The 26,633-nt window shown below is 35.8% G+C and overlaps 1 protein-coding gene across 18 annotated transcripts in view; it reads right to left on the reverse strand.

Moving 5' to 3' along the window:
- ABI3BP (ABI family member 3 binding protein) overlaps positions 1–26,633 on the reverse strand; it is a 163,849-nt gene that overhangs the window by 57,831 nt on the left and 79,385 nt on the right. For 10 of the 18 annotated variants that reach the window (XM_067466635.1, XM_067466633.1, XM_067466631.1 and 7 more), the window contains 24 exons: positions 21,260–21,334; positions 20,385–20,462; positions 19,890–19,964; positions 19,345–19,422; positions 18,430–18,504; positions 17,979–18,053; positions 15,486–15,560; positions 9,426–9,503; positions 7,719–7,799; positions 7,523–7,603; positions 6,381–6,461; positions 6,190–6,270; positions 5,992–6,072; positions 5,795–5,875; positions 5,600–5,680; positions 5,403–5,483; positions 5,217–5,297; positions 5,023–5,103; positions 2,361–2,441; positions 1,972–2,052; positions 1,782–1,862; positions 1,582–1,662; positions 1,379–1,459; positions 500–568 (listed from right to left, as the gene is read on the reverse strand). In XM_067466635.1, the coding sequence (XP_067322736.1) occupies positions 500–568; positions 1,379–1,459; positions 1,582–1,662; positions 1,782–1,862; positions 1,972–2,052; positions 2,361–2,441; positions 5,023–5,103; positions 5,217–5,297; positions 5,403–5,483; positions 5,600–5,680; positions 5,795–5,875; positions 5,992–6,072; positions 6,190–6,270; positions 6,381–6,461; positions 7,523–7,603; positions 7,719–7,799; positions 9,426–9,503; positions 15,486–15,560; positions 17,979–18,053; positions 18,430–18,504; positions 19,345–19,422; positions 19,890–19,964; positions 20,385–20,462; positions 21,260–21,334 (1,893 nt within the window). The remainder of the gene's footprint in view (positions 1–499; positions 569–1,378; positions 1,460–1,581; positions 1,663–1,781; positions 1,863–1,971; positions 2,053–2,360; positions 2,442–5,022; positions 5,104–5,216; positions 5,298–5,402; positions 5,484–5,599; positions 5,681–5,794; positions 5,876–5,991; positions 6,073–6,189; positions 6,271–6,380; positions 6,462–7,522; positions 7,604–7,718; positions 7,800–9,425; positions 9,504–15,485; positions 15,561–17,978; positions 18,054–18,429; positions 18,505–19,344; positions 19,423–19,889; positions 19,965–20,384; positions 20,463–21,259; positions 21,335–26,633) is intronic. The other 8 variants (XM_067466619.1, XM_067466618.1, XM_067466625.1 and 5 more) reach the window with 8 other exon arrangements.

A 26,633-nucleotide genomic window follows, 5' to 3' on the forward strand; every position in this document is an offset into this window, starting at 1 on the left:
GCCCTCTCTCACCCTGAAGGGAACTCAGAAAGGGATATAACCGCCAAACCGCATTCATTGACATGTCACAGTTTTATTCAGGTTTGTGGTATGGAGTTGAATAGGAACTGATGAGACCCTGGTTCACATTTTCATTCATGATAGAATCTTAGTTGATATCCTTGGAAAAGTTTCTAGCTTTCAGTGTAATTTATCTTGTAGAGTTTGGTGAGGATGAAATTAATTAAACTATATATGCTGATCTGAGCTTTTTAAGAGAGAGGTTTGAGTAAAGGTTTGACTGGAGGAGTTGTACCACCTGGTATAGGCCATTTATATTATTGGCTAATACCTACAGGTTGAATGGCTAACTGTATTTTCATTGGTAAAAGCTCCTCCATCTCTAAGTTGGCACTTCAACTCTTTATGAATTAACACTGTACCCCACCAGAAATACTTTGTAACAACCATCACGTCACAGAAGGCTTTATCAGGGCCATTTGTAAAAGCACATAATTACCAGAATCAATAAATGGGAGTTCTGTTGTCGTAGGTACTTTAAAAGAAAAATTATCTGCTTCAGCTGAATCTGGGGGGAAAAATGAAATCATTCAAGTCTCTGTGAATTGAAAGGCATTTTATATCTGCTGCTGAACAATATATCTCAAATTCTGCTCTCATTTAAGACTTTATTTCTATGTGCATTTATTTTGAAATAAGGTTTTTTTGTCATCAACTTGGCTTTACTTTCTACCAAATGTGTTACTTTTCAAATACTGTGAGACAAATTCTACATGCTCAAATGGGTGTTGAAATATGGCACATCTCTCAATGTCATCAATCAAATATCTACTAAAATGCAGGTAAGACAACCATATGGGGACATTTCTTCAAGTGGTAGAGGAGAATAGGTTTTACTGGACATGTCCAAGACCAAGTATAGGCCTAGCATCCTTTTATCTGTCTCAAATCCCACATTCTGGCTTGGCCATGGAAACCCACTGGTTGGACTTAGGCAAATCATATTCTGTCAGCCTCCAAGGAAAGCCAGGGCAGAACCTCTCTGAAAAAAATCTTGTCAAGAAAGCCTTATAACATGGCCATCTTAAGGTCACCATAAGTCAAAAACAACTAGAAGGCATACAGCAACAACAACATTCATTATTCAGTTTACAACTCCTCCCCACCTAAATTAAAAACAGTAATGCCCCTGCTCCCTTGATGATTTTGAGGGTCTTCTGCTTTATAATATCATTGACACCTTTCTAAAGTGTCTATCTGGAACACATGAATAATTTTTTAAAGTTCTGCATTAATTTTTTTCTTGTTCATAATAGAATGTAGTAATGTATTATTTAGCACAGATAACCAAAATGTATTTTTTAAAAAGTTACTCTACCATGTTTGCTATCTTGTAATTCTTGCACAATATAGTCAGACTCTTTGAGCTTAGAAGGAATGGAGTTTGATTCAGAAGAAGCTGGGAAAAAGATCCAGTCCAGAATTAATTCATGCTGTACTGACAGCAAGATAAGCAAACAAACACACTCATGTATTGGTTAGCGCATATGACTAGAACACATTTATAATAAGTTACACTACCGGGTTTGCTATCTTGTACATCTGCCACGATATATTCAGTTTCTTTAGGTTTAGAAGGAATATAGCTCGTTTCATAAGAAGCTGGAAAAAAAAGATCCAGTCCAGAATTAATTCATGCTTACTGGCGGTGAAATTAAGACACACACTAATGTATTGTTTAGTGCAGGTAACAACAACACATTTTTTAAAATGTACTCTACCAGGTTTGCTATCTTGTACTTCTGGCTTGGTATAGTTGGTTTTTTTACGTTTAGAAGGAATAGAGGTCGATTCATAAGAAGCTGGAAAAAAGATCCAGTCCAGAATTAATTCATGTGTGCTGATAGCGAAACAAACAAATGTATTGTTTAGTGCATATAACTAGAACACATTTTTAAAAAGTTACTCTACCAGGTTTACTATCTTGTAGTTCTGGCATGGTATGGTCAGGTTCTTTATGTTCAGAAAGAACAGAACTTGATTCATAAAAAGCTGGAAAAAAGATCCAGTCCAAAATTAATTCATGCTGCACTGACAAATGAACACACTTGTGTACTGTTTGGCGCATATACCTAGAATACATTTTTAAAAAGTCACTTGTACATCTGGCATGGTATAGTCAATTTCTTTAGGGTAGGCCTTCTTCCACTTCATGGTCCAACGGGAGAGGCGTTCAAAGAAGAGTCGGACGATGCCGAAACTACCCAAAGCCCAGATCATACCTAATATCCACATAAGACACTGTACTAATGCATTGTTTAGAACAACTAACTAAAGCACATTAAAAAAAGTTACTCTACCCGGTTTGCTATCTTGTACTTCTGGCATGATATAATCAGGTTCCTTAGGTTTAGAAGGAATGGAGCTTGATTCATAAGAAACTAGAAAAAAAAAAGATCCAGTCCAGAATGAATTCACCTTATACTGACAGCGAAACACACAAATACACGCTTACATCATGTATATTGTAATAATAATAATAATAATAATAATAATAATCTGAAACAGCACATTAAGGGAAGTGAAAATGGAGGAGAATACAATGGAAGTAAGAAAAAAGTGACTTCAGAAAGTAACAAGAGAGATTTCCCTAATATCTAATGGGTTGTGAAATAAAGTCATCAAATGACTTTCATGGGCAAGTCACAGTTTTATTCAGGCCAGTGATATGGAATTCCAGATGGACTTACAAGATCTTGGTTTGAATTTTCATTTGTGGCAAAATCTGAGTTGATGCTTTAATAACATTGCTTTCAGTGTAATTTAACTTGTAAGATATGTATGTATATATATATATATATATATATATATATATATAATCTTAGCTTTTAAAGAGTGAAGTTAGAGATTTTATGAATTTCGACTGTATCTTACCAGCAATATAATGCAATAACTCACATCATAGAAAACTTTATCAGGGTCATTTGCAAAAGTACATAACTATCAGAATAAACAAATGGCAGCTTTCACCCCATAGGTGCTTTAAAAGAAAAAAAAATCTGCTTCAGCTGAATGTGGGGGGAAAAGAATGATATCATTCACCTCTCTGTGAATTGAAGGGCATTTTTATATCAGTTGCTGTAATAATTCAAATTATGTGTATGTTAAATAGTGTTTACTTATATGCACACTTATTTTGCAGTATTTTTTTGTCTTCAGTGGGTCTTGCTTCCTATCATATGCGTTGAAGTGTATTGTTTGATCTAGAGTCAAAGTATATTCCACATGCCAAATGGGGGATTGAACGTGTTCTTAAATATGGAACGACTTTCGGTGTCATGTGTCAAATGTCTTCTAAAATTCAAGTGTGATAATTATACCAGAGATGTTCTTCAAATGAGAGAGGGGAAAGAAGTTTCACTGGACATGTCCAAGCCCAAGTACATGCCTAAATTCAGTACATGATCTTGGCTGAAAGGCATAAAAGTTAAGAAAGTAAGTAGAGCTCTTTGGACTCAAACCAAAAATCTATCTAGTGCCTATTTATGTTCACACAATCTTTTGAGAGGTCTGGAAGCAATACATGTACAATAGCACTCTCTCAGTAATGTTCCCTAGCAACTGACAGCGACTGGGATATATCCTTAATAGTGAATGTAACATATAGCCATCATAATTAGTAACCACTTATAGCTATCTCTTTGAAGTATTTGTTTAATCACCCATTAAACCTGCCCAAATGAAAAATTGATACACCTTTTGACTGAAAATTTCAGGATTCCAATGAACCATGTCAAATGCTTCCTTTTCGTTTGCCTCAAATATCCTAGCAATCAGCTTAATGAAACAACTTCAAGTTCTATTATTAGTGCAGGTTGAAAAATCCTTATCTGTTTTCTCCATACCATGCAGAATTTATACACATCTCCCACAATTCACTTTATTCCTTTATTTAAAAAATTGCCAAAACATTATAGATTTTCCTATAGTGCAAACAGCTCTTCTTCCTTGACCATTTTGGTGGCCCTTTTCTGCTCTTTCCTTTGCTCTACAGCATTCTTGGTTGTATTTCCAGTATCCAGGCTATAGAAGTTCCACATAAACAGGCAGCCAAAGTCACCCAAGAGGCACAAGATACACTCAATGCAGTTCTCCCACTTAAATGAATTGAAGGACAAATTAGGTATGCTAGTGAAAGTATCACTTTCTAGAGCATTTTTATTTTTAACCACCAATAACAGCTCCTCTCCCACATTCTTTGAGATTATGTTTAATAATGTGGATTTTAAAAGCCATGTTCCTCTCAATATTAGTGCCCTAGTTGCTACTATTAGTTATAGGAGGAAATCACAGAAGTCATAATTTGCTGCAATGTTTGTCAGGTCTACTATGAGAAGGGAAAGATTTTTCCTCCCTACCACGACCAGAAGAAATTGTTTTCATTCTGTTATAAATCGTTAAAAGGAAAAAAAATCATCTAATGCTTCATTTAGTTTCCATCTAGAATCATAGAGTTGGAAGAGACCACAAGGGCCATTCAGTCCAACCTCCTGCCATGCAGGAACACACAATCTAATTGGCTTTGAGTAGTTCTTTTGTTTATGCTTTCATATGTGCATCAGGATTGCCAATGGGAACGACTGGAATGAAACATTTTAGATTTCCAACATTAGGAAGGCATCTTAAATAGTAAACTATACAAAACACACCTTTCTGCAGTGTCTAGTCTGGACATCAGAAAGTTTGTCCAGAACATACATATTTTTAAAAAACATCACTTTCTTCACTTAGTAGTTTTCATTAATAATAATAATAATTTATTTATATCTCTCCCTATCTCCCTGTGGACCACAGTGCGGTTTACAAGTTGTGGCAAACATTCAATGCCGTACAATGCTAAACAAAGAACGAGCTAACCGAATACCACCCAAATCCCAAATCATACCCAATATCCACACAAGCCACTGTATTAATGCATTGTTTAGAACATATAACTAAGGCAATTTTAAAAAGTTACTCTACCCGGTTTGCTATCTTGTATTTCCGGCATGATATAGTCAGGTTCCTTAGGTTTAGAAGGAATTGAGCTCTGTTCATAAGAAGCTGGAAAAAAGTTCCAGTCCAGAATTAATTCTTACATACTGATAGTAAAACAAGCATATTAATATATAGTTTCTCACAAATAATTAAAATGAATTTTTAAAAAGTTACTCTACCAGGCTTCCTATCTTGTATGTCTGGCATGATATAGTCATGTTCCTTAGGTTTAGAAGGAATGGAGCTTGATTCAGAAGAAGCTGGAAAAAAGATCCAGTCCAGAATTAATTCCTACGTACTGACAGGGGGTGGGGGAGATAGTTTCGCACAAATAACTAAAACACATTTTTCAAAAGTTACTCTACCGGGTTTTCTCTCTTGTATGTCTGGCATGATATAGTCACGTTCTTTAGCTTTAGGAGGAATGGAGCTTGATTCATAAGAAGCTGGAAAAAAGATCCAGTCCAGAATTAATTCCTACATACTGGCAGCAAAACAAACACATTTAATGTATAGTTTTGCACAAATAAATAAAACAATTTTTTAAAAAAAGTTGCTCTACCGGGTTTGCTATCTTGTATATCTGGAATGATATAGTCATGTTCCTTAGGTTTAGAAGGAATGATGGTTGATTCATAAGAAGCTGGAAAAAAATATCCAATCCAGAATTAATTCCTGCTGTACTAACAGCAAAAGAAACACACTAATGCATTGTTAAGCAGAAAGATCTGAAACTTATTTTTAGAAGTTACTCTACCGAATTTGCTATCTTGTACTTCTGGCTTGATATAGTCAGTTTCTTTAGGTTTAGAAGGAATGGAGCTTGATTCATAAGAAGCTAGAAAAAAAGATCCAGTCCAGAATTAATTTTTACATACTGGCAGCAAAACAAACATATTAATGTATAGTTTCGCACAAATAACTAAAATGATTTTTTTTAAAAAGTTACTCTACCGGGTTTCCTATCTGGTATGTCTGGCATGATATAATCACGTTCCTTAGGTTTAGAGGGTATGGAGCTTGATTCATAAGAAGCTGGGGGAAAAAAGATCCAATCCAGAATTAATTCCCGCTGTACTAATAGTGAAAGAAACACACTAATGCATTGTTAAGCAGAAAGATCTAAACCACATTTTAAAAAAGTTACTCTACCAGGTTTACTATCTTGTACTTCTGGCTTGATATAGTCCGTTTCTTTAGGCTTAGAAGGAATAAAGCTTGATTCATAAGAAGCTGGAAAAAAGATCCAGTCCAGAATTAATTCATGCTGTACTGACAAACGAACACACTGATGTATTGCTTAGTGCAGGTAACTACAACACATTTTAAAAAATGTACTCTACCAGGTTTGTTATCTTGCACTTCTGGCATGGTATAGTCAGGTTTTTTAGGTTTTGAAGGAATAGAGGTCAATTCATAAGAATCTGGGGGGAAAAAGATCCAGTCCAGAATTAATTCATGCTTACTGACAGAGAAACAAATAACTAAATAAATAAAACTAATGTATTGGGTTGCTGTGACTTTTTCTGGGCTGTATGGCCATGTTCCAGTAGCATTTTTTCCTGGTATTTCACCTACATCGGTAGCAAGTTTCCTTGCAGGTTTGTTCAGAGGTCTGTTGGAAATGATGTAGTTGGAGTGTATATAATTTCCAACAGACCTCTGAACAAACCTTAGAGGAAGCTTGCCACAGATGCATGTGAAATGTCTGGAGAAAATGCCACTGGAACATGGCCATACAGCCCCCCAAAACTCACAGCAACCCAGTGATTCCAGCCATGAAAGCCTTCAACAATATACCAATGCATTGTTTAGTGCAGGTATCTACAACACATTTTTTTAAAAATGTACTCTACTAGGTTTGCTATCTTGTACCACTGGCATGGTATAGTCAGGTTTTTTAGGTTTTGATGGAATAGAGGTCTATTCATAAGAAGCTGGAAAAAAGATCCAGTCCAGAAATAATTCATGTGTACCAACAGCAAAACAAACAAACATACTAATGTATTGGGTTGTTGTAGGTTTTTTGGGCTATATGGCCATGCTCTAGAAGCATTCTCTCCTGATGTTTCACCTGCATTTATGGCAAGCATCCTCAGACTTCACAACCTCTGAAGATGCTTGCCATAGTTGCAGGTGAAACATTAGGAGAGAATGCTTGTAGAACATGGCCATATAGTCTGAAAAACTTACAACAATCCAGTGATTCCAGCCATGAAAGCCTTTGACAAGACTAATGTATTGTTTAACACATATAATTAGAACGCATTTTTAAAAAGTTACTCTACCAGGTTTGCTATCTTGTACTTTTGGCATGGTATAGTCAGGTTCTTTGGGCTTAGAAGGAATAGCACTCAATTCATAAGAGGCTGGAAAAAATATCCAGTCCAGAAGTAATTCATGCTTGCCGGCAGCGAAACAAGCAAACACACTAATGTATTGTTTGGCACATATAACTAGAACACATCTTTAAGAGTTACTCTACCAGGTTTGCTATCTTGTATGTCTGGCATGATATTGGCAGGTCCTTCAGGTTTAGAAGGAATAGAGCTTGATTCATAAGAACCTGGGGGAAAAGATCCAGTCCAGAATTAATTCACACTGTACTGACAGCAAAACAAACACGGCAATTCTTTGTTAAGTACAAAGAACTAAAATACATTTTTAAAAGGTTACTCTACCGGGTTTGCTATCTTGTACTTCTGGGATGATATAGTCAGGTTCTTTAGGTTTGAAAGGAATAGAATCTGATTCATAAGAAGCTGGAAAAAAGATCCAGTCCAGAATTAATTAATACTGTACTGACTGTAAAACACACATATATTATCTGTATTGTAGAAATGTAGGTCAATATTTTTTTCCCAAGGCTAAAGTTAACTCACTATTTGGGTTAAAAGACATGCAGTTTTGTTATGTGTATGTTAAATTTGTCTATCCTGTTCTCATATAAAGTATGGGCAAGGAGTCTACTATTAAATAACACAGGGAACATAGGGGAATCTGCTCTCTACTCCAGCCTTGGTTGTCCCCTACAGCTACTTCGACTCTGATAGTACCACCTTCAAGAGAAACTGGACATCCAGCTGCTACTCATGCCTGCCATGCCTTTTACCTTTTTTTCCAAGTTTGTTTCTTCTCATATGAATTTTTCCATATTGATTCATATTCACCTTCTACACTGCCCTACATCCCAGGATTTGATCTCAGATTATATGAGTCTACACTCCCAGATAATCTGGGTTAAGAAGATAATCTGGGATCAGATCCTGGGGATATAGGACAGTGTAGAAAGGGCCATAGATTCATAGTCAGGCTGGCTAAAAAATGTATTTTTTTGCAGGGAATGAACACAAAATAGTTAATCTACCAGCTCTTTCCCAAGCTGGTCTCCACCCTGCAAGTGAAACACACTTTCTGTTAATTTGGCATGGCTGATTTTTTAAGTTGAGTCCACTTATGTTTTCTCAGGCATGTCATCTATTTAACCCCATGCTACAATTATTTATCTGGTTTGAATAACTAGTTGAATCTAATAATGGGAGGTTTCTGGATTCTGGAGCCTTTTTCTATGAGATTATGAATTTAGGAAGAAACCACGAATACAAGACAGTATATCCTGGCACTGTTTATTTTGAGAACAAAATTAATTTAACGCATAATGCTTTCAAATTTTCACAGATGATCTACTCAATAGCTCTATTGGAAATGTTTGAAAGGATTATGAAAGCTGACAGGCAGTAGGGTGGCAGTTGGAATCATTTATGAAGAAAACTGGCATCATGGGATTCAAATGGCAACTCAATGTGTCTATGGTAATTATGAGCAGTGAAACTAAGTTGAACTGTCAACCATCACATAACAAAATATGACAGTCCTTGTTAATACTTTGGTTTGAATTATTGTGTTCCTAGCAGGAGTTCTATGGCTAATTTTAATACAGAGATGACAACATGTTCAGAGAAGTATTTGAACAGATTAGTACACTGTGATATACTCTCCCTTTCTTTTAGACTACTGAGGTGAGAAGCAGGTAGCACTGTTCTGGTCTCTGCATGCCACAAATGTTTGCACCATCCATAACATAGGTTGGATCGCTAAGTTGCAATATACACGAAAAGGTTTCTTGAAGACATTTGTGGGAGATATGGGTTGAGTAGATTCTACAGTTTCGTATTTGAAGGTAGTATATCAAAACAAGACATTTCAATATCATTAAAATCATTAGAATATATGACAATAGACATATTCAAATTTTTAAAAGGCTAGTTAAAAGGCTAGTTGAGTACTTATAATGAATATGGTGATGCATAATACACTAGATGAAAGATTCTTCTAGAAGTGATAATAAATTATGAGAATGGTGACAATTAATTGAACTAAAATATTACCAATTGTTGTCACTGGAAGCTCAAAAGCACCAGAAACCATAGTTGTGGCAGGAACTGGAATCAATGTTCTGGTAACTGCTGGAGCAAAGGATATTTTCTTGAGACAGAGAAAGGAAAGCTCAGAGATCAAGATTTCAGATCCAATCTTTTAAGAATATGTGAGTCAACATGGTATAATGGTTTGAGTGCTCTGGGAGACTAGAGTTTATATCCCTACTTGGTCATGAAACCTACTAGCTGGTCTTGGATAAATGAGGCCCTCTCAGCTTCAGAGGAATGAAATAGTGTGTCACCTCTGAACACATCCTTCCAACCAAACCTTGTGATGTCCAGATTTGTATGTTCATTCACTTGTAGTGTTTACACAATGGCCATAGGCAATTTGATATATTCAACACATACTGAATTGCTATTCTTTTAGATTTAATGTGAAAAAGTTTAGCCAGCAAATCATATATAGAGCTAAATACCAATATGTTTTTAAAGTAGCTGCAAATACATTTTTAGAAAATTGAATACAAGGCATATTTGCTGACAATTTCCCAGTAAGGTGCATTTGAAGAAATGTTTGCACTCCAGAATATTTCTAGACCATCAAGTGGTTCAATTATTTAGTAAATAAAGAACAGCAAAATGTTCCATATTTTAGAACTGGAAGCATACAGCTCTATCCCAAAAAGATTATTTTAGCCTCAGAATCATGAAGGAAAAAAAATATCGTAAGGATAGTCCAATGATTCAAAAGCACACCAGGTGTTTATCTCTAATGGTGGTTCTTTGATTAGTTACCAGGGCCTTAACATGCACGGGTTTGTACTAGTACAGAGCATCTTTCCAGAACATTTTAAAGCTAGCAATTATTTTTAGTTGTAGTCCCACTCCTTCTCCCTCCTACCTAAGTATCACTGCCCTTAACTGACACAATAGAATATTAATAATACATATGTGTTGGCGGCAGCCTCGGCACACTACCTTTTCTCTCTCCAACCTTCTCTTTCCCTTTCTCTGGTGGAATCACGCCAAATCAACCCCCCAAGGCCTCCTTTGAGACCCTGGCAGGTTAATGGCGAAAATTAAAGCTTGAGGAACAATCTGGATGGGTTTCTCTCCAATCCACTCTGAGAGCTCAGTGTTACCTCTCTGCCATCGTACACGGAAGTCTACAGATAAACCATCTCTTCTTCATAATGGTCTCTGTGCATCACATATATGGCTAAAAACTATCAATCTTACTTCAAGACATAGGATGAAATAGCTCATCAACACTACTGACTCATTCAAATATTGTTCTGTTTCTTGAGCAAATTTCCAGATGTTGCAGGAAATAGTGCATAAAGATTGAAGGGCTGCACCCATGTAGCAGCTCTACATACATCTTGCAAAAACATCTTCCTCACAAACAGTGACAATGTGATTACTGCTGCAGTTTAATGACAACAAAACAAGACTGAAAGAAAGTTGACTATGGAAACAGTGGCTAAAGATAAGAATAAGGGGATGAGCCTAAAGCTGAAAGTAGATCAGGATAAAAGGCTGATAAGTTATATCTTGAGATAAGTGAAAATCAGAACGATATATTTAGTCACAAAATTACCTTGTCCTTTATGGCAGATAAGCAGCACAACTACAGTATATCTTCTAACAGCTGTGACATTAATTAAAGACACCAGCTTAAGTGACTCGTTATCCAAAAAATCTATAGCCAAAAGCTCATATGGATATTTGATACAATGGGCCAAACCTACAGACAAGCTCCATGATATTGAGTTCTTCTTAGTCGATGTTTTTCCTCTGGCAATCCAAATAAAGATGAATGTGGAATTATGGCTTAAAATAAGCAGCCCATAATTCCACATGCAGCTAGGCCAACTTTTACAGGAGAAAACACAAGTCTGTATCCAACAACTCTAATAAAAAAGCACTAATCACTATACACATGGAACGGCCAACATTTACGGCTGTTTTCTTGGAATCAATAAAATATTCTCAATAGAATCCTCCTGCTCAGAAGAAGTTATCTTTTTCATCATATTGCTCTGTAATCATTTCAAGATTTCTTGAACATACCTTCAGGTGGAAGAGTTCTGAACTCTTCTGGATTACTGTTCCTCATAATACAAAAAAAAAAAAAACAGTTACTAGTGGCAATGTTTTTTCCACCAACAGTAACATGGGAACAAACAATTGTCCAAGACAGGATGCATTTGATATTCCAGTGTAGGATCCTGAGTGATGGAAACAGCAGTGCTAGCCCAGTTTTTTTTTTAAATAGTCCTTGGAATCAGAAGGCTTTAGCTGTAAAAGTACTTGGAGTATCGAAATAAAGAAGAAAATTTTCTTATTTGACTATGAGGTTTGACTCCAGGGAACACATTTGTAATATAATCTTAACAATGAGCAAACATTGTATGCTGCTGAAAAATCCTGCTGACAGTGTTAGACTGTCTGAGATAAGTCCAGCTTTTTGGTATCATTTTCCCACTGAGCAATTCAGTACAATCAAAGGACCTAGAATAAGCATAGAATAAGCATCTTGACACAAGGCTCTAGACCTGAGCTGCATATGTTCACAAAAGTTCATTCTAGAAACTAATTAAGTCTTAAAAGCCACTACCAGATTACGACTACCAGGCACCATATCTCTTTTATGCCTATGAAAATTGGCAGATTTGCTGTTCATCTGCCCACATTGACTAATTTCAGCAAACATTAAATGGGCTAGCTTTATTTCTTTTTCTTGAGACAAAATAGCCAATAATTAAGCTATTTTGAATTGTAAAAATACCTGCTTAAACAGGAACGCCATCAAGTGAAGTGGCACAAGATTCAAAATCCAAAAAGGATAATAAAAAGGATAAATCCAGGGATTTATTCCCCCTTTTTTCCATATAAAACCAGATTATCTGTTTTGAACTGGATTATATGGCAGTGTAAACTCATATAAACTCCAGGTATTAAATATTTAGTAGTTTGAGTACCGCATACAATACTACAGAATGATTCAGGATGGCATTGGCCTAATGGCTACTGAGAAACAAAACTCCACAAAATGTTATGTTGAAAGTGACAAACATAGGAGAAAAATGATAGAATAACAAGGAATAAACAGATAGAAAAAATAGCAGGACTGAAAAGTCTGAACTTTTGCCTTTAACTAGTGGGGAGATGAAACAAAACTTTGAGACTTAAACCGAAGGGGGTTTAAGCCCCCCCCAAACCTGGGCTTTCCTGGTGGGGGGGCACCCTGGTAACTACATGGATAGCATGCAGCCACCCCAACGTCCCCCAAAATAACCCCTTAAAAGTTTTTAAAACTTACTGGACACAATTATCTTCCTCGTCACACTCTCCTGGAGCAGGAAATGACATGCCAGGAGACCAGGAGGGTGAGGGAGTGGGTTGAAGAGGGATTTTCTTCCTTGACCTCTGTCTCCTGGCATGTCATTTTCTTGCACTGGGAGAGTGCAAGGATAATGGTGTCCAGTTGGTTTTTTAAACTTTTAAGGAGTTATTTTAGGGTTTGGGGGGAGTGGTGGGTGCCCTCTTGTTTTCTTGATGCGGTCCCTGGGCCCAATCCACACAGGGCCCACACCTGGTAAGGCCATGATCTTACCTAAGATCCAGGTCTTACCAGGCATCTAATTAATTTGAGAAACCCTGCTCTGAATTAATTCAGTTTTACCCGAGGTGTCATTTGGACTCTTCTGGTAAAAAAGAGAAGGTCTTGGTTTAAAGGCCTGTCTGGATGGTCTCTCAGTGAAATTACTAAGTGGAATGGAGATACCACCAAAAGGTCTCCAGCTGTAGATAGTTTTGGAAAGTTGCTCTGTGCCAATACATGTTTGTGCTATGCATATAGACCAATCACAGATATTTCATTATTTTAAGAGAGTTTAAAAGAGGAATACCAGCTTTTCTGGATGCTGCTCAAAATGGGCAAAATAAACTTGGTTAAATAAAAGCTTGGGTGTGATATTGTTGACTTAAATTACTAGTTGTGATTCATATATCTATTCCATTAAATACATGATGTCACGTTAATAATTTAAACCTAATAAATATAAAGGAATGGTGTCACTAGAGGCTTTTGATCTTGCTCCCCAAACAAATTGATCACATTTGTCTTTATAACTGGGTTTACTGGAAGGTTACTGTATTCAGGAGAGACATCACTGAAATAACATACATTCTTCTCCATGTGTCTTCCATAGCCAAAAATAGATGCATAAGAAACAGAATGTGTCTGATCACTTTTATGCTCAGTTTCCACTCTCTAATATACAGAACCTCTGTAACCTTCCAGAGCTCTGACTAGTTATGATGAGAATAAGCAACATTGAAATGTCAGTTTACATTACACATTGAAATGCAGCCTCTTGGTTAAATCTCCTGAGTCACATTTAGGGAAATATACAAGAAAGTCAAGTCTTAAATACCCAAAGGCACAAGATCCTGTCTGATTTTGGAAGCTAAGCAAGGCCAGTTTTTGGTTAGTACTTGGATGGAATAGTGCCAATGCATGCCAGGTGAAATTTTCAGAAAAAGGAACAGGCAAAACCACCAATGAGTATTCCTCGTCTTAGAAAACTATATGAAATTTGTGGGATCACCATAAGCTGACTGGCAATTTGGAAGCACTCTCCTTCTCTCACACACATACATCTACAAAGCCACTAGCAGAAAAAGTCTCAAAGTTCCCAAATTTTAAACAGATCTGATTATCTTTGCCCAATGAGACTTGTGCTAAGCATTCACTGATCTCTTGAGGAGAACTTTGCCATGGTGTAAGATGAAGGCGTTGTGTAAAATGTTAGTGTCTGTGCAAAAGCACATGCATGCAGCAAGGGCAAAAGATAGGATGACTGATCACAAAGACAAAAGCAACTAACAATGGCAGCTGCATTCTATGTAAAGGATGTAGTGAACCTGTTCTGAGCTTCATTCTAGACTTTAAATAAACTGTTCACAATGCTGAATCCTAAACCTAAATCAGAAGGCAAAGCCATCAGGTGCTACACCTGTTTTTCTGTCTGTATGACAACGAAAACATTACCACATTTTCTAGTACCATGTGTTTTACAAAGACCACTTGTGTAAATGTGACCTTTCTTCCAAGATCAGACAGGATTGGGTGCCTGCAGAATACATGTACAAAAGTATCAATTACAAGAATCTACCTGTATATTGTGCTTTGACAGAACGAGAAAAAAATAATACGTTAAATGTGGTAAGAGATGAAGAGTGATGAAATATCTGTCTATTTTCCATCTCAAAAGCTGATCATGTCAACCATCAGTTCAGCACTGTGTGCAGGATATAAAGTCAACAGTCCAGAACCTACAAATTCCCCAATGCAAAATGGAGAGACCCAATCTTAGGAACCGTATGCCTATATGGTTATGCCATCTTCATAAACAATGAGCTATTTCTGATTTAAAATGTTCAGTTTCCAACTTAGTAAGACTTAATAAATGTGGATATAAACAATATTAGGATCGATCACAATGCAGTATAGCTGCATGGCGATCAACCATTGCAGAAACTATAGTATGAAAATAAAAATTTAAGACATTACATTTTCTCAAGACATAATTTTTTGTGCACAATTAAGACTATTAATAAATCCAGCTGAAATAATATTTTATCTTGATTTTTGTTTTTGTTTTTAGAAGACTTTTATGTTTTAATTGTTATTATTATTTATTGTTACTTTTGTTGAGCTATCTATGAAATGCTACTAACTTTACTGTCATGAGAAACCAAGTTCAAAGAAAACAAATTAATTTTCCCCAATACTTCTAAAAGAAACACGAGCTTTGAAGTGACTGTGAAATCTAAACAGACATATAAAAGCTGTTTTAAATCACAGACATTAATAATTAGTGGTAATTATGTATAATATTATATTGTGTTCTTTGCTTATAAAATAAAATAATACATGTGAGCAACATATGTTCTGTTTTTATGAAATATGTCATCAAATCAGTCAAAAAAAAAAAAAAAAAAAGCTTGAGCCATGCTGTGGAACAAAACAGTTATAGGAAATTACATCGCAATTACCCGGTACAATCTTTGGCTGTTCCAGATGGGGAAGGATTTGGGACATGGAAACAGGAATTTTTGTTTTACTGGGAACTGAAAGGAATAAAAGTGAAAATGTCATTCGAACGTGTTCAAGACAACATTAGTCGGTACCAAAAAGACATAAACAGCACAATCCACAGAAGGCTGCTTTTATAAGCCTCTCAAAATGATTGGGAACCATTCAATGGTATTTTCTTCACAGTCGATTCCAAACTTGCATACAAATAACGCCTGAGATTTTTTAAAAAACAGTGATTGCTCAGCATGCACAACGAATTATGCAGGTATTGAGGAATTTGCCTCTTTTAATGTTCGGCCAAACTAAAAGCCACAAAGTGCTTTTGGGAGATCCCAAAAGAAACAAACATAATTTCCCAAGTGTATGAAAGGGCTGTTGCTTGTGAAAAAATGATATGCATAGTAAAATCTTATACACATTTTCTCAGATGCACATTTCCTAATTTCAAAGGGAATCGCTTTTAGAAAAGCATCTACAGCATGATACACCAAAGCACCTTAGGATCTCACAAACCGTTTAAACATAAACAAACTCTATCACCTGAGAGTCTATTTAATTTTGGAGAAGCAGAAACCTTCATCAGTATATTTATGTGTGTAGCTCGCTGGCCAGAAATTTTCAGAGGGAGGATGGAAATGGGCCAGTGTCTTAGCAGAATAGTGCCTAATAGTGGCAAATAGTGGCCAATCCCAGCATCCATCTTAAAGCACTGCACAGGTCAACCTGTGACTGTTACAGCCCATAGGTGCAGTGGTGGGCAGGCGGGGATGTGAAAGCTGGAGATGTCACCAGCCATTAGACAGGTATGTAAACTGCCAGGCAAACAGAGGGAGCTGGTTGCCTTAAAAAGGAATTTGATGCTTTGTTGTGTGTGCTTTTAAAAAAGTAGTCAAAATCACTAGTTCACTTGTACATTCTGCAAGTGCAGTGATCCATGATTCTCTTCCTGTAAATATCATGGTTGTCTTCCCAGAAATACTAAAGATGTGATTAGTATTATCTGAGGTTAAACAAAGAGGGCTTGGGACTCTGTTGAGCGGCCTCAATCCAGTGCAGGGAACAACACAAGATCGTGAATATTAGACACAATTCTGAAATTCAGAAGTACAAACACATAGTGTCCTTATTCTGGAAGTATGATAACAACATGATCCCTCATTGGTGTTATGAGGGATCCCAACTAACATTTAAAAATATAGGAAAAACTTTTAAGAAAGTAGAAGTACAAATCAAGTTAGCAGCATGTGTGAATCTACTGCAGTGGTTCTCAACCTGGGGTCCCCAGATGTTTTCGGACTTCAACTCCCAGAAATCCTAAAGCTGGTAAACTGGTTGGGATTTCTGGGAGTTGTATTCCAAAAACTTCTGGGGATCCCAGGTTGAGAACCACTGGTCTACTGCTACATAATATATAATCTATTTTTTTCCTTCTGTCCTGGAAAACAGGCAGTAAAACAACCAAACAGAGTTAGTCAGAGATAACTGATTCTATCCTTATAAGACCTAGAGGTCTCCATCTTGTATTCAACTATGTCATCATCTTTCCACTATTGAAGCTGCATGACCATCTGCCACTGATGGAATAAATAATTATGCTATATACAGTCATCCCTCCCCAGGAATTTCTAGTCTTCTAGCACAACTCTATGGCCAACTTCCACAGGAAGCTGACCACAGAATCACATTGGAGAATCCAGGATTTATTTCTAGAATTCTCTTAAACCTCATAATAGAGGACCTAGGGTTTAATAGAGAGAACATTTTAATCAAATCCACAAAAGTCAAAACCGGAAATGAGGAGGGAAGAAGTATATTCATATAAAAATCAACCCAAAAAGTCCTGGGGTCAATATAAATACTGTACTATAACTCTTATAAAAAAAGAACCATCTCTAAGTAAAGTGAAGAAAGGCTAGATCTTCATGTTTTTAGTGATGAGACGCTAGCGAATGGCTGTTTGTGTTAATTGTATATTGTTGTTAATTGTATACTTTTCTATAATATGTTATGATGTTAACTGTTTTTTATACCGTGTTATGGTAACATTGAATTTTTGCTGTTCTTGTTGTTAACCGCTGTGAGTCACCTAAGGGCTGAGAACAGCGGTATACAAATAAAGCAAATAAATAAATAAATAAATAAATAAATCTTAGCCTATCCTAAAAGAAGCAGCACTGGTCCCCCCCCCCCCCACCACCACCACCACGGCATACTTCTGGCCTTTTTGGTCGGAAAATGGTGATGGTGGATGGAGATGGATGGACATATCCCCACTGCAGAAAGGCCTTCAGCTTATCCATGGGTCATTTCAAAATTTGTATTTTAGCCTTTAAAACCTGCCCTTGGTTTATACATTAGTTCAACTTATACATGAGTATATTTAGTAGGCACACAGGCATTTAACTATTATTCCCCCTCTATAACTTTATGTAAACCTAATTATTCATTACCCTTTGTTGTTCTTGGAAATTCAACAGGTTTAAACGTTTTATGTGTAGTGGTTTCCCACTGATGTTCTTTTTCTGCTAATGGAAAAAGGGGGGAAAAAAGCAATAAATAATGAGGGATTAGACATTTTTACATAAGTGATGAGTAAAATTAGATTTATTCTTATTGTCCAGGCTCAGTAAAGTACTCCTTTTTATGGAAAAGAAATGAAAAATGGTTTCTTTCTGATTTCCCTCTCCCCTCAATGTTTCCAATTGAAGTTTTGTTATTATAAGTGATTTTATCCCAAGATGTTATGAATATTGTAGATTAGTACACAAAAAAACCACAGTAACCTCCCAACCCAGCTAAATGGTTTTGCATTTATTTAGAGGAACTATATTTTATATATGCTAACTAATAAAATGCATGTTTAGAATGTTGATTATAATCCATGGCATGAAATGTAGTTACCAGATTTAATGTCTGGCGTTTTAGGTCTGATAGAAGGTTTAGGTATAGAAGGAATGACATTTGTTTCCACTGGAGCTGAAAGATAGGATGCATTAAAAATTTAGCTTTCTATTAGAATTCTATGAGCTAAAGTGCAAGTGAAACAATGCATTTGATGAAAAACCCGTATCAGTGCTAAGAATAAACCTTTTGAAGTTTATATAATAGCTAAAACACAGTTATCTTTTTGTTCTTTTTCCAATAAGGTGCTTTTAGGAAAAATTGCTACCCAGCTTATTATTTGGTTTATAAATTTGTTGTATGACAATCTTTTTTCAATCTGCTGCATTTGCTATATAAAAATCCATGTATAAATACTCTATCATCTATCTATCTATCTATCTATCTATCTATCTATCTATACACACACACACACACATAAATATATGGATAGGATCTGGTAATCATGCAACAATAATAGTGTTATTGTGCAGAAACAACTGCAGTGTTAATAAGATATTATATGGAGTTGGGGACGATCCAATTAATTAACAGCATGTTCTTTCATCTGCATGGGGCAATGGGATGTAGGTAAACATGAATATTATAATGAGTTTCTAGAGCAATGGTTCTCAACCCGTGGATCCCCAGGTGTTTTGGCCTACAACTCCCAGAAATCCCAGCCAGTTTACCAACTGTTAGGATTTCTGGGAGTTGAAGGCCAAAATATCAATGACCTAAAAATTCTTGTTCAAATGACTAACAAGAAACTTTCTGAACCTGGAAAAAGAAAGCCACATATGATTTTACTATAGTTTCTGTATCAGGAAAAATACCTATGTAAAAAAATAAATAAAGAGACGCTTAATGAGCAATGAAGACTATAATATTTAGATATTAGAATAACAAATATCAAAGATAAGTACTATGGAGTACCTCCTGGTGTAGCTGTAGTTTTTTCAAGAATCCTAGAAGTTTTAGGAGTACTGTGCTTCAAAGGTGGTAGATTAGGGGCTACAAAAATAAAAGAAATGAAATACTGAACAGGAAAAAGATTAATATTACTATTTCAAGAAGGGAAATATTTTGTATTTATTGATAGCACATATATGTTTAATATGAAAGTGGGAATATTATGTTGCATAGTGGGGTGGAATATTGAAACTGACAATAGTCATGTCTGCATACACAATTTTTCTTCTCAGAATCCTCCCTCCTGACCAGAAACAAAAACAACAAAAGGAAAGAGCAAAAACCCCTATCACAGTGTAGTTGCACAGTATAGTTGCACAGAATAGGCTGTGGTTCCTTTTCTGAAGAAATCTATATGCAAAGAAAAATATATTCTTAGTTCCTGAGATTCTCAAAGGAGAAACAGCTACAAATGAAATGAATGTGTTAATCATATTGAGGTCCCAAAAGGCAGTTTATACATTTATTTATTGCGCCACCTGTATTCATAAATTTGCAGATTTATTTACCAGGTTTCACCTGCGTTCCTTCTGGGGTGTCAGAAGGTTTCCATTTAGAAGGAATGAATGCTATTTCAGGTGGTGCTGAAAAGAGGATCAAGGTGAAAATTGACATTTTAAAGGATTCATTAAAGATATTCTTAAATACACAGAACATGCAGCAGGCTTGTGATGATAAAGACAGCATTCCAAATGACTGAAAGTGATGGAGCTGTGAATCATTTACACTGATCTTAAGCAGTATTCCAGGGAGGTGACACTTTCACGCAATGACAGATGTGGATAAATGTTCGTGAAGAGTGATGGATAACGAAAAGATGATCCATGCAACTTCCATAACCGAAATGAAATGTAAAGGTATGAGCCATGACTTGGTAGAAACAGGATAAAGATCAGTACTGAAGGATGGTGATTATGTTCTGGAGAAATGAATTCGCATGGAAAGAAAATAGATTCTGATGAATCATGAAATGCATAACCATTCACAGTGAAAAACAACATTACCCAATGTTGACTTTGGCCAGTCAAGAGGCTTAGCTGTTTTAGGTGTGAGAGATTCCAGTGTGGGTTCATTTGTTACTGCTAGAAGAAATATTGACAATGACAAGCATAAGAAACAAAAAGAGCTACCCTGAAATAAAGTTTTTGCACGAGATAAGCTTATTTATTTGTTTCTTGCAGGACAAAATCTGAAGTGATTTCTTGATTATAAGTACAGTAGGTGTTATCGATGAAATACAGTAATTCAATTCAGTCACATACTATTAAGGATTTTACAGCATTTGTGGATTTGAACAAACGCTGGGAGGTAAGCAGTCTAGTTCTTTTGATTATGTATTTTTAAATCACTGCTACCCTTGTATTTAAGGATTGTTTAACAATATGGGTTACAACATTTATAACATAATAAAATATATAATTCTGCGAGTTATCTTGGTAGTAAAAACAATTACTCCAATTAATGACTCAACTGGTTTACATTTAGTAGTGCAGTTGTTGCTCTTACCCATGCTGAATCCTCAACCTACATGATGTGACTAATGTAGTTGTCAAAAGTAGGCATGTCTTGCTCCAAGAAATCTCCAATATTAAATAGATTTCAGGAAATGAATAAAGGGAACAGATGATAGGGAAAATATATCTCCATGGGCAAATGAGTTATTTACTCCTTAAGCTTAGATACATCTTACAGCTCAGAATAAATAGTAAGGGGATAAATCAGTGGTTCTTGTGCAAGTCCCACCTCAAGCAGATCTCTGAATCCACTGCTTAAGTCAACATTTATATGAGTCCTGTTGATTCAACAGCTGTGCTTTAGATGGGGCTACCAAAAAAGCGAAATAGTTGAATTTTGTAATTATAGGATGACAATTATATACCTCGTTTGGAGTCTGGTATGTCAGTCTCGTCAGATGTTCTGGGCCTTGAAAGAGCAGGTTGTGTTTTGCTGAAAACTTAAAATAAATTTATAGTAATTGCATTTGTGACTATTTTGTTTAAGCCACCAAAACAGCTAGTGATTTTTTTTTACAAAAATATAGTGTAAGAGTTGATATTTCTTTTTAAAATGTTTTGATGAGACTTCTACCAGCCACAATTACATACTGCAAAATCTTAGCAAATGAGCATTTGAGATATTCAAACTAAAGAGGCAGCTTCTCCCTTGAAAAAAAAAATTGAGTACTATTCCTACATGGAAAGTTATAGTTTGATTTCTTTTTCTTTCAAGTTTGAAAAAAATCAAGCTTAATTGGTATGTTATTGAAGGCCTTTGTTTTAAATGATACGTGCTGTAAAAATGTTTCACTTTTTGCAGATCCATCTGCTCCAAAGTGCCAGGAAACATGTTAATTGCGTTTATGATATTTAGGCAGATCTTGCACTATGCATCAGTGTTATTAATTTATTTAGAATATACTTTTCACCTCAAATGTGTTTGGATGTCAATAACTTTGTCCAATAATCATATTTTTTAAAAAATTAACCCACCTCTAATAGGTTAACATATTTTCCAGTGAAAAGTTAGTCCTATTTTTTATTTTATGCAGATGTTTTTCCAGTTAGTTGGCTGGCTTTTTACAATTAACACCTAAAGCAGAACACAAACAAGTCACATATGGAAATCCTGGGCTAAAAAAAAAACCACTCCTCAGAATTAGAGTACAACAAAACAACTCTTTGTATCTCCATAATAAGAAAAGGTTCAGACCAAGGACAGCACAGGGAAGTGGTATATTAATGGAACAAATAACTATCATTTGCACTAAGAAAAACATATTCTAAAGAGGCCTTTGTGTGCTTCAAGTCAGAAGAAAAAATGAAAACAACTTCTAATTATGTAAGGACAAAACTGCGAGAGTAAAAGATAGCTACTACCTATGCCACAGATTAAAAGTTTCTAGCAACACTTTAGCATTTAAATTTAGTTATTGTATGCTGGCTACTGTGTTTGTCAGGTTATCCTTGAATAAAATACGGTATCCCAACTGATGGTCCCCACAATTTGTGGTGATCCCTATTATTCTAGTACTAATTTCATATATAAGTATTTCAGAAAGAAATGCACCTGTAATGCATAATAATTTTGATTTCCTTTCAGAATTTTGGAATTAATTCCAAGCAGGAGTTCTGCATGTACCCATACAAGTATATCCTGACAATTCTTAAATTGCATTTCCACCTACCATTTCATTAACAAAGGTAAAGGTTTCCCCTGACATTAAGTCTAGTTCTGTCCAACTCTGGGAGGTAGTGCTCATCTCCATTTCTAAGCTGAAAAGCCGGCGTTGTCCATAGACACCTCCAAGTTTATGTGGCCAGTATGACTGCAAGGAGCACTGTTAGCTTCCTGCAGAAGCAGTATCTATTGATCTACTCACATGTGCATGTTTTCGAACTGCTAGGTTGGCAGAAGCTGGTGCTAACATTGGGAACTCACCCCGCTCCCCATTTTAAGTTTAAATTAAATGTTTTAATTTTAAATTAAAATATTTCCATGATGATATATGATGACATTAAAGTTTTGTGGAACTGGTGTATTTCAAGAAATTCTGTGATTCTTTTAAAGCTCATCAGGAGTTCCTTAATGAGAACAACAAAAGTGGGCAAGATTTCAAGAAAGACTGGAGCCAATGCAGGATACTAATTGTCTTCAGAAGACGTTCCAATGTCTTGCAAGGATGCCAGGTTGTATCCACTGTTCCCTATAACACACAAACACCCCATTGGAGATGTTACAGTGTCCATCCACTTCTGGAGGATTTGGAGAATATTTGGAGAGTATTTTGGAAAGTTTGTGACATATAAAATTAGAAATTTCAGTACAGAGGTTAAAATGGGGTGTGTGGAGTTCACAGGGAGCCTGACATTAAGACACTAAATTATAATCAACAGTTAGAGATAATAGTTTGAGAGTAAATGAATGTGGTTGGCAGTTTAAATCTTCCGCTTCTCTACAGGCTACTATGGAATATGCTGCCTTGGAGTGTGGTGGAGTCCCCTTCTCCGGAAGTTTTAAAACAGAGGCTAGATCTTCAGATGTCAGGATTATATTGGTTTTGTTGTCTCTTCCACTCTTCTGATTCTATGATTCTTTGATTCATATCACTAGAAGGTCTTTTGGAGCAAATTTACAAGACGTGCAAGATGTTTGCTTGAACAACTAGAGTTAGTTCACTGCTCACATTCAGATGTGCTTAACATTAGAACAGTTGCTGTATAATGTGTGGAAAAATGTGGAATCTCTGCTTAATTCCAGAATTCTGATGCGCCTTTAAATGATTATCTGGAAAAAGTTTAAATTCAAACATTTCCATGATGATCTATAATGAAGTCTTGTGAAGCTTCGGTGTACTTCAGGAAATTCTGTGATTCCTTTAAAGCTTATCAGGAATTCTTTAATGATCAATAAAAGTGGGCAAGACTTCAAGAAAGACTGGAGCCAATTCAGGCTTACTATTTGTCTTCAGAATACCTTCTAATGTCTCGGAAGGACACCTGATTGTATTCACTGTCCCCTATAACACGCAAACATCCATTGGAGATGTTACAATGTCCATCCAGCTCAGGTGGATTTGGAGAGTATTTGGAGAATATTTTGAAAAGTTTGTGACATATAAAAATTGTAATATTGCCTATATGTATTTTTTTTCATATTTTGACATTTTATTCAAAGTGTACTATTCACTACAATGTGAAATGGCAAACTTTAGCATATTAAGGACAATGAGCTATTAATGGCAATAAATTACAATTATCATTGTGGTCATTGCCTGACTTTATGTCTGTATTTCATTCAGAGTAATAGAAAACTTGGACCATGCTGTATGAGAACCTGTGTTTGGGCACATTATTATCGGATTCCCCAAGAATTACTCAGAGCAGCAATGTTGATTTAGGCATCACATAAATGATGTCTATGCTCTTTTTTCAGACTCTCATACTGATCCTCATGTCCAGTTGGTGCTCTTGTAGAAGACTTTATTTCCAAACAGAACTCATTCATGACATATTTTTTTACGAGTAATACTACTTTTTTTGCTGTTCTTTTGTTTTCAAGACGTTTAAAGACATTACACGGTCCTCTGTAATTTTCTGTTTTTGTTTCTTTGTTTCTCCTTGAAATCTAATCACTTTCTGCTTTGAAGCCAGCATTCATTTTGTATAATACTGAATTTCCACACCTGAGCAGGTCTTTTAAATTAATGTTTCCCTAGAAAACTTAGAAAGATTTGCATTGCTTTACACTTTAATTTGAAATACCAAAGTCAAGACAGCTGTACAAAAATAATCTCTTTTTACAATACCAGAAAGGTGAATAACCAACAGTGTGAAATCATCTAAAGTAAATGGGATAGCATGTTCAGAGTGTTTTGTTTTTAAAAAGAAAACAGAATATTGGTCACCAAGTTCAGACAAGAAAACTATAGAAAATGAGAAAATCATGGGCAGTGTTGGAGCAGTAAATTACGTGTGTTCCCCATGTGTCCTGGAATAAATGAATGAATAGGAAATGTAATAATGTGTTCCATAAAGAAAGCAAAGGGAGATTGACATGTTTTGACAAGAGACTCTAAGATCTTTTAAAATTAGGCCACATCTAAATGTGTGGATAAAAAGTAAAATAAAATACTTCAAACCCCCAATAATCTGTTGAACTAACAAGTTTTCATTGTCAAAAATGTACTTTAAAAAACCATTTCAGACTGAGAATTTTTCTGCATGGATTTTCTATTTCTATTGACTATTCTGCATTTCCTATTGCATCTACTAAGATTTTTTCTTTAGAAGGAAATGGAAGGTCTTAAGATACCAAATCATGTCTGAGAAATATGACAATATTATTAATTTCAACCATGGAAATATTCAATATATATTTCTCCCTGACTAAAACTGTAGCATTAGAAAGACAAATATCCATACGTAATCATCAAGCTAAAATTAGATCAACTCATCCTGACTTACAAGCATGCATGGGGATACATTATTTTAGCATTACATTTTTCAGTATGTGAATGCCATGTAATAATATTTTTTTAAATAATTGGTTTTAAGGTTTATTATGTTTTAATGCTTATGTTTCTATTGTGTGTATTTTTGCATCTAATTGTTGCCTATATATGTAAGCCGCCTTGAGTCCCCTATGGGGTTGAGAAAGGCGGGGTATGAAGACAGCAAATAAATAAATAAATACATGATAGGAAATGAATTATCTTTTCCAAATACTATTAGAATGATTACCAATGGCACTGTTTGCTTTATAGAAAAATATGAAAACAGATTAAAAATAATATCCAAATGAATCCTAAAACTACTCCAAATGGAGAAAGCTCTGGAGTGGTTATATGAAAACAATATTTAAAAGGAGACTGACTCTTATCTGGTGTTAGATAAGGAAAATTGTCAGAGATACCAAGAAATAGGGTGGGGAAAAATTAAATAAGTTCCATTTAAAACATAAATATAGATGAGATCAAACCAGAGATTTAGGTAGAAGTCAAGCTATGTTATACAATCATAGAGTTGGAAAGGGCCCCAATTTCATCAAGTTCAACTTGCCCTCAAAGTGGAAAGTCCAGGTAGGGTACCTAGTTCATATAGCATCCTAATCTCTCTTTGAAGATGTCCATAAAAAAAAAGATACCATCATCTCTCTAGGTAATTAATTGCATTGTCAAACATCTCTTACTATGTGTATACATCCTTTATCCTGAGGGTGAATCAGCTCATAATGCACAAAGCTGATTCAAGTTAACACAGGCCAACCTTGCTTGAAATGGTTGTGAACTGCATTAATAAAAGTATTGGTTGCTCTGAATTTTCCCTGAGAATCTGGAGCAAACCTTGACTTTGGATACATGTAAACATTTGGGCCAGTTCTGAGATGGACTGGCCACAACTCTTTACATATCCCATATTCCCTGGGTTCGAATGGCCCAGGGACACAGGAGGACATTTATAAACTCCCTTCTGTTTTCATCATAGAGGAAGCTTCTGAGTGTGATATAACTGGTGGCCATCTGAAATGACGTGGGCCAATGTGCAAGGGCAATCAGAGAAAGAAGGGGGTAAGGGGTGATTCCTTCTGTCCCCCCTCCATTATCCTGTGTTGCTCTGGCACCCGGCTGACATCACTATAGGTTATGAATTATGGCCGCCAACCATATCACACCTGGAGGTCGCTGCTACAATGACAACTGTGGTTTTCCAGCAGCACCAAATTTGGCACCTTTTGATGATCAAAACTTTTACCCA

This window comes from Anolis sagrei, chromosome 3, assembly GCF_037176765.1.
Source record: "Anolis sagrei isolate rAnoSag1 chromosome 3, rAnoSag1.mat, whole genome shotgun sequence".
In the NCBI taxonomy this organism is placed as follows: Eukaryota; Metazoa; Chordata; class Lepidosauria; order Squamata; family Dactyloidae; genus Anolis; species Anolis sagrei.